At 39.1% G+C, this 7,164-nt stretch overlaps 1 protein-coding gene across 1 annotated transcript; it reads right to left on the bottom strand.

The window, feature by feature from the left end:
• Nucleotides 1–481: 481 nt before the first annotated feature.
• LOC110898342 (phenylalanine ammonia-lyase-like) lies at nt 482–3,076 on the bottom strand. The gene is made up of 2 exons (XM_022145115.2): nt 2,545–3,076; nt 482–2,403 (listed from the first exon to the last, which is right to left on the bottom strand). Exons 1-2 carry the CDS (start codon nt 2,916–2,918, stop codon nt 654–656), a joined length of 2,124 nt encoding a protein of 707 aa, XP_022000807.1. The 5' UTR covers nt 2,919–3,076; the 3' UTR covers nt 482–653.
• Between the last annotated feature and the right edge of the window lie 4,088 nt (nt 3,077–7,164).

Here is a 7,164-nt window from a genome sequence, read left to right on the forward strand (position 1 = left end):
TTTTATAGCATTCAGTTTCCATTGCATACTCTACTAGCTCAAAGAACGCAAGATGATCCATATCTATGCGTAGCAACTTAGAATTACCTCCAATATACTGAGGTTGATCAAAACCAAAATCTAATGATCCACCATGCCAAAGCATCACTTGGATAACTTCCATCAGTTCAGTCGGCGTATGATATCAAAATGCAATAAACCCTAACATAAAACGTAACTCTGTAGTGTATATTTTTGGCTTGAATCGTCGATTAACAAAGATTAGTGCTTTTATCGCCAAGAAGAGATATAAACGTCTGAGTTGTGTTAAGGTTACCAAGGTGGTGAAACAGGTGTTCATGTTTCCTTTAACACGTCACCATTGACCTCCATATATTGATTTCTTTGAAGTTGATCAACCACGTTGTGTCATAAACAAATTGAAAAATTATATATTTTTTTTTCATGAAGAGTACGATCAGCCCGTGATTTCAGCCCAATATAAATTCATCGCTTATTTCTTTATTGATAATAATTGAGTACGGCCCAGCCCGTGATTTCATAAATAACCTTTTACTGTAAGATGACGTTACACATAAACATATGATAACAAATTTAGTAAGTATCAAATATTTAAATGCAACAAAACAAATCACAAATATTGAAAAAACCACCTAACATATTGGAAGTGGGGCCCCATTCCACCCTGCAAGACATTCCAACAACGGGTCAATAATTTGACCCTTTGACATGGCGGTAAACACCTTGTCAAACTCCTCACCCGGTGACGTCACCTTCTCACCAGTCAAATACACTCCGGCAAGCTCCTCCCTTACAAACCGGTACAACGGGTACGATCTGCAAGCCTTAATCCTGTTCTGGATAGCCAATGTACCGTTGTCGAATGCGGTCCTCACATTTTCAACTTCTTTAGGCAAAATGGCCTTCAATTCCTCTTCAAATGCAGCTATCTTTTGGAAGATCGACGTGTTTATGTTCTTCTCGGTTTCGCCGTTGTTTAACGCGTGGTCGACGAGGACTTGTCTTAGCTTTTGCATCAACGGGTATGTGGCGAGGCATGGGTCGTCAATGTAGGCGAAAACGTACTCACGATCGACCACACGAAGCAAGTCTTTTTCGCAGAATCTTGACGGGTGGAGCTCCCCGCTGACGCCCATGGTTAGGACCTTTTTCGCTACTTGGCTTACGGTGTTCTTTACTGTTGACTTCATGTTCTCTTCCAAATGCCTTAAGTCAATTGATTGGCATAGAGCTACTAAGTATGTTGATGACATGAGTTTTAAGATCTCGAGTGCTTCGGCGGTTTTTCGTGCGGATATTAATCCCAAAGAGTTAACATCTTGGTTGTGTTGTTCCGCGCTTTGGACATGGTTTGTAACCGGGTTGGCTAGAAACTGGAGCTCGGAACAATACGAAGCCATCGCGATCTCTCCTCCTTTGAACCCGTAGTCCAAACTTGGGTTACGCCCGCCCGAAAGGTTCGAAGGTAACCCGTTGTTGTAGAAGTCGTTTACAAGCTCGGAGAATTGGGCGAACATGAGTTTTCCTATAGCCGCGATAGCCAAACGTGTGTTGTCCATTGACACGCCAATTGGGGTTCCTTGGAAGTTGCCACCGTGTAACGCTTTGTTTCTCGAGACGTCGATTAATGGGTTGTCGTTAACGGAGTTGATTTCTCTTTCGATCATTTTGGTGGCGGAGCGAATGACTTCGATTTGTGGGCCGAGCCATTGGGGTGATGTGCGGAGAGCGTAACGGTCTTGTTTGGGTTTTTGTAACGGGTCCATTTCGTGTACCTTTTGCGCGGCTTTAACGTAATCACTTCCATCCAAAATGTACTCCATGATGGCTGCGGCCTCGATTTGACCCGGGTGATGCTTCAGTTTGTGGGTCAAGTGGTCCGTAAACTCGGGTTTCCCTTGCATAACTTCGGCGAAAATAGCCGATAACACTTCCGACAACAATGCAAGAACGTTAGCTTCGAAAAGGACCATCGACGCCATCCCGGATCCAACTGCGGTACCGTTAACTAGTGCCAACCCTTCTTTAGGCTGTAATTCGAAGAACCCGCCTTCGACACCGGCTTGAGTGAATGCCTCTTCGGCATTGAGGATTTGACCGGTGGGACCCACGGCTTTGGAGTTGGGGCGGCCGGTGAGGAGACCGGCGATGTAGGACAAGGGAACAAGGTCACCGGAGGCAGTGATGGTACCACGGAGGGGAAGGCAAGGGGTGACGTTGTTGTTGAGGAGTTTAGTGATGGCTTCCAAGATTTCGAAGCGGATGCCGGAGTAACCCTGGAGGAGGGTGTTGATTCTGACGAGCATGGCGGCTCTTGTGGCGGAGTGTGGGAGGGTGTGGCTTGATTCCGTCCCGTTGCCGAATATTCCGGCGTTCAAAAATCTGCAACCCAACAATGATAGTATCTTGTTAGATTTTAATTTTTAAAACTGGTAAATACGTAAAAAATATATTATATCTAACGAGATAAATAATAATAATAATAATAATAATAATAATAATAATAATAATAATAATAATTACCTGATGAGCTCCTTCTGAAGAGCACCACCTTGCTTAGTTCTCCGATGAGAAGTAGCACCAAACCCGGTGGTAACACCATAACTATCAGTCCCTTTATTCATACTCTCCATCACCCAATCACTACTCGCCTTCACTCCCGCCCTCGCCGCCTCAGACAGCTCCACCTTCACGGCTGCACCGTCATTAGCTGCCGCGATCCCAGCCACCTGCGACACCGTCAGCGTCTCCCCACCAAGCTTCACCACCGGCTTCCTGAATTCCGCCACCATCTTTTTGACCTCATCCAGGTGACTCCCGGTCAACGCCTCAGCCGCCACTCCCCAGTTCAACGGATCCTTTATGCAAAACTCATTCACGTGGTTACCGTTCTCCATTATGGTATGGTTGTTATAACTTTTATGAGAAAGAAATAATAATAAAAGATAATATAATTGTTGTGAAACTAGAAGCAAACTGTTTATGTATGAATTGAAATGTTTGAGGCTTGCTGATTTATTATGTTTTAATGCAAAGTGTTTATATAGAGGGGTGGGGTGGAGTTGTGTGAATAAGGAGAGGGGGGTTGTTATCTTGTTATGGGTGGGTTGGTGGAAAAAGACTAGGAAAACCAATGGAAGGTGGTTGGTTGGTTTGAAGATTTAGTCTCGGCCGTCCGATTTGATGAATAATATCAACGGTGTAGATTTTGCTTACGTGGGCAGGCAGACTAGACTAAGGATACTAGTGGACGACCATTACAGTTTGAGACAACCGTTTTTCTTTACTAAAATATTAGAATGTAATGAATGGTTAAACATTTAAGAGTGACAAACTAAAAAATTAACCAATCAGAGTGCGTCACGTCAACCAGTGAAAAGTGTTTAAACTTTGCTGAAAAATGTTGGCAATGGTTTAGATACTTCCTGAAGCGGTAAACTTTAAAAAAAAAAGAAAAATGTGTGATTGGTTGAGATTGCAATGGACCCCACCCCACACTACCCTCTCTCTCATACCCTCCCTTCATCGCTCCCTTCACCGCACGGCAAGCCCTCCCCGATTCAGCAAAGAAACTGTTAAAAATATAATGCTTAAAACACAAACATGTCAAGTGGACTTATGGTTTAACACTACTTGACTTATTTGTTAGGTTGTTTATCTCATTGGGCCAGTTATATAAGTTGGGCTTATTGTTCGGTTTGTTATAACTGTATATTGGCTGGAATTGTGTTTATGTTAAAAGTGAGAGGACTATATGTGTAATATCTCAGGGGCTGATCAGTTGTGCGAATTCATGTGGGTGCAAAGTGTAAATGTGTTTTTTGCAGGTGTATAAAAGGTGTCTTGTGAGCTAGGGTTTTGAGAATCTTCATTCTCTCATCTTATCGAACACTTTACGCTCTGCTGAAGATAGATCTCTTTGAGTCAGTTCATTTATCTTGTGCGAACACTTTTGTTCTCTGTTTTAGAGATCATTCGTCCCTATTGAGGTCTGATTGAAGATTATAAGTTCCAGTTGATGTTTGTTCAGCCTGCTGGTGTTATGCTGAAAGTCTATTGAAGATTTGATTCTTCATCTGGTTCGTTTTGTATTACAGATCGTACAGATCTTCGTATTTCAGGTTGTGTTATTTTATTCTTGTTGTATCGTTTCGATTAATCAACTGATTGTTATCAGTTGATTATGTACTCAGTATTGAATAATTTCTGATCTTACAGTTTAGTAAGGTCTTGGGTGGTTTGGGCGTTTTCTGGTTTGGTAAAGATAATAAAGTTTTCGTCACAGTTTTGTCGCTTCTTTCGAGTTATTGTGTTGATGTCTGTGATTTGGTCCAAGATTTCATACCATTTGACATGGTATCAGAGCCAGATGGCTCCGATTCTGTTGTTCTTCCGCTGTGGTTGTCTTTGTTTTTATTTTTTGTTCATTATTTGGTATTCTTGTTGTCTAGTCTATTTTTGATTTTTCCTTGGAGTATGTGCAGGTTTGAATCTGGTGTGATACAAATCCTTATAAGGGTTTGTTGAAGGTCAAGAAGGAGATCGAATCTGTTTTGTTTTTTGCTTCATTTTTGTGTCTGTTCTGTTTTGATTCTTGTTTGAAGTGTTTGCAGGTCAGATCTGGTAAGATCGGTACAATTCTGGTGTGTCACGAACCCTAAGTAGGGTCTGTTGACGGCTGAAAGGAGGATGTCTATCATTTTTTTGAAGACCTATGTTAGTCTCTGAAACCCTAGAAGGTTCAGGGCAAACTAACTAGGTGTGCTTAATTGAGGTTTGATTCAATTGTGTAGTTCTTGGGAACTACAAATTTGGTCTTTCTAGGAGTTAAATGCGCCCTTTGTAAGATCTTTCTAATTTTATCTTGTTTTATTTTTTGTTGTTGATTGGATTAGTTGAAGTCGGGGTAGTGAGGACCGGCACCTTCTTGTCTGTTATGTGTTTTTGTTTGTCTGTGGTTTCTTATTGGTGTATATCTGTTTGTTTTATGTGTCTACTGTTGTTATCGGTTATTAGGTTGTGGCTCCTGAGTAAAGGCATGTCCAGGCACCATAGAGTGATGAACCTGGAATCTTGTCCCTGACTCAGCTTCGCCCTAGGTTGTATTTTTTGTCTGGCTCATATATTGTGTTATCTGTTGATAACTTCTGTGATCTATTATCGGTTTGGTGTTGTTCTATTATCTGGCTTATATATTGTGTTATCTGTTGATAACTTCTGTGATCTATTATCGGTTTGGTGTTGTTCTATTATACCTTTTTTACTGATTCATTGTTTGGTTCTGTGTGTCTATGTAGTGTGTGGTAAAGAGATAGTTTAAAATCTGTCTCTTGGTGATTGTTAATGTTGTTGAATGTTTTTCTTAAAACAAATATAAGCTGTTTTGATCTTCATTTGTTGTTTTGAAAGTTGTTCTATTGTTAGTCTTGATCTGATGTGTATTTGTCGAGAGCTTGTTGTTGATGTTTTCATCATGTAATAAAATATTTGTCGTTGGTTAATCTGTTGTTTGCTTGGTCCTTGTATGTCTACGAGTTGATAACATGTCTGTTTGGGAGTGTGTTGAAATCATTCTGTTATCTTCATACACACTCTCTCTCTAGTTCATCACATTTAAGTATTTCTTCATGCTCTTAGATCCATTTTTGTGTTGATTCTGGTCATATATGAGATTCTTGTTGTTTATGTTGTTGTTATCTGTTTGGTTCTCATCTTTGTTCGTTTTAGAGGATTAGGTTTTGTAAGTCATGATAGTTTTGAGTTGTTATGTCTCTTGAATCTTGTATGATAATTGGATAGTCAATTTTTTAATCGTGAGTGGCTGAGTTTTTTCATTGCATGTTCCTGTTGTTTCATTCATGATTGGATGTTTAGTCGTCGTGTAAGGTGTTACCTTTGTGGTTATGTGATCTTGCATTTGCTGTCGTAAGGTAGTTTAGTTTGTAATGTTGTTTCTACTTATTGATTCATATGTTCTGAATCTTCATCTTGGATCATGTGATTCGATTTTGTCTTGAACTGGCATTTGTCTTTCACTCATTGTCTGTATGTCTTGTTGTCTCTTGTTGTTTGATTAGTCAAACTATGTGGTTTGAGTGTTTCTAACCACTTGTTTTGTCAAGTTTGTTCTTGATGTCTGTGTTTGCCTAACTATGAGATCCATATGTTAAGGATCTTTGTCTTGTATGTTGTTAATGTCTTTTATTCGCAGTCTTGATGTCTGTTTGTCTATGATCTTGTTTGTATGGTTAGTTTGAGCTGTGTGGTTCGTGTTTAACTGTTGGTTTTGTCAATATTATTCTGTATTTGTGACAGCCTTGTATGTTATCTCTTGTGAGGTGTTTTTGGTTGCAAAATATGTTATTTTGTGATTTTGTTTGCTGTGTCTTATTGTCTTATGTATGTCTCGTTATTCTTAGCCTTGTATGTGATATATGAAATCAAGTGATTTTGTGTTTCATTTTTTATTTAGGTTGGAATTGTTGTCTGATATAGAAGTGTGTACTTCTCTTTTATCAGTGTTATTATGAATCTTGTTGTCTGGATCAATAGTATTGTCAAGATTGTTCTAGAATGATTGTACAGCCTTCTACTTGTTCTCTTGTATGAGATGTGTGTTCCGTTTGCAAATCGTGTGATTTTGTGTTCTGTCGGAACTTGTTTGATTGTATTGTTTAGTCTGATGTCTGCGTTGTTATCAGATTTTTCCTTTGAATCGTGTGATTCAGTTTTCTTGTGAAGTTGTAAAATTTTATTTGCTTGATTCAAATTAGTCTTTATGTTCTTTACAAGTTTTCTCATGATATGTTTCTTGTAAAGTTGTAAAAGTTTTTGATCAAGTCAAAATAGTTTCTTAAGATCTTCACATGTGTTGTTTTTCAGAGGTGTTCTGAATTCTTTAAAGTCATGTGACTTTATGTGTCATCAGATGTGTATCTGGTTCTGTTATGCAATCATATGATTCCTTGTTATTTGGATATGTTGTATTATTCTGTTTACAAAGTTTTTTTACATGAATCCTAATATTACAGATATGTTTTTTTTTAATTATGTGATTCAAAATATTCAGGTATGGTTCTGAGTCTTTAAAGTTGTGTGACTCTTGGTTTTTTGTCGTATATGATCTGCATACTGTATTGAATC

Source organism: Helianthus annuus, chromosome 13 (assembly GCF_002127325.2).
Source record: "Helianthus annuus cultivar XRQ/B chromosome 13, HanXRQr2.0-SUNRISE, whole genome shotgun sequence".
Lineage (NCBI taxonomy): Eukaryota > Viridiplantae > Streptophyta > Magnoliopsida > Asterales > Asteraceae > Helianthus > Helianthus annuus.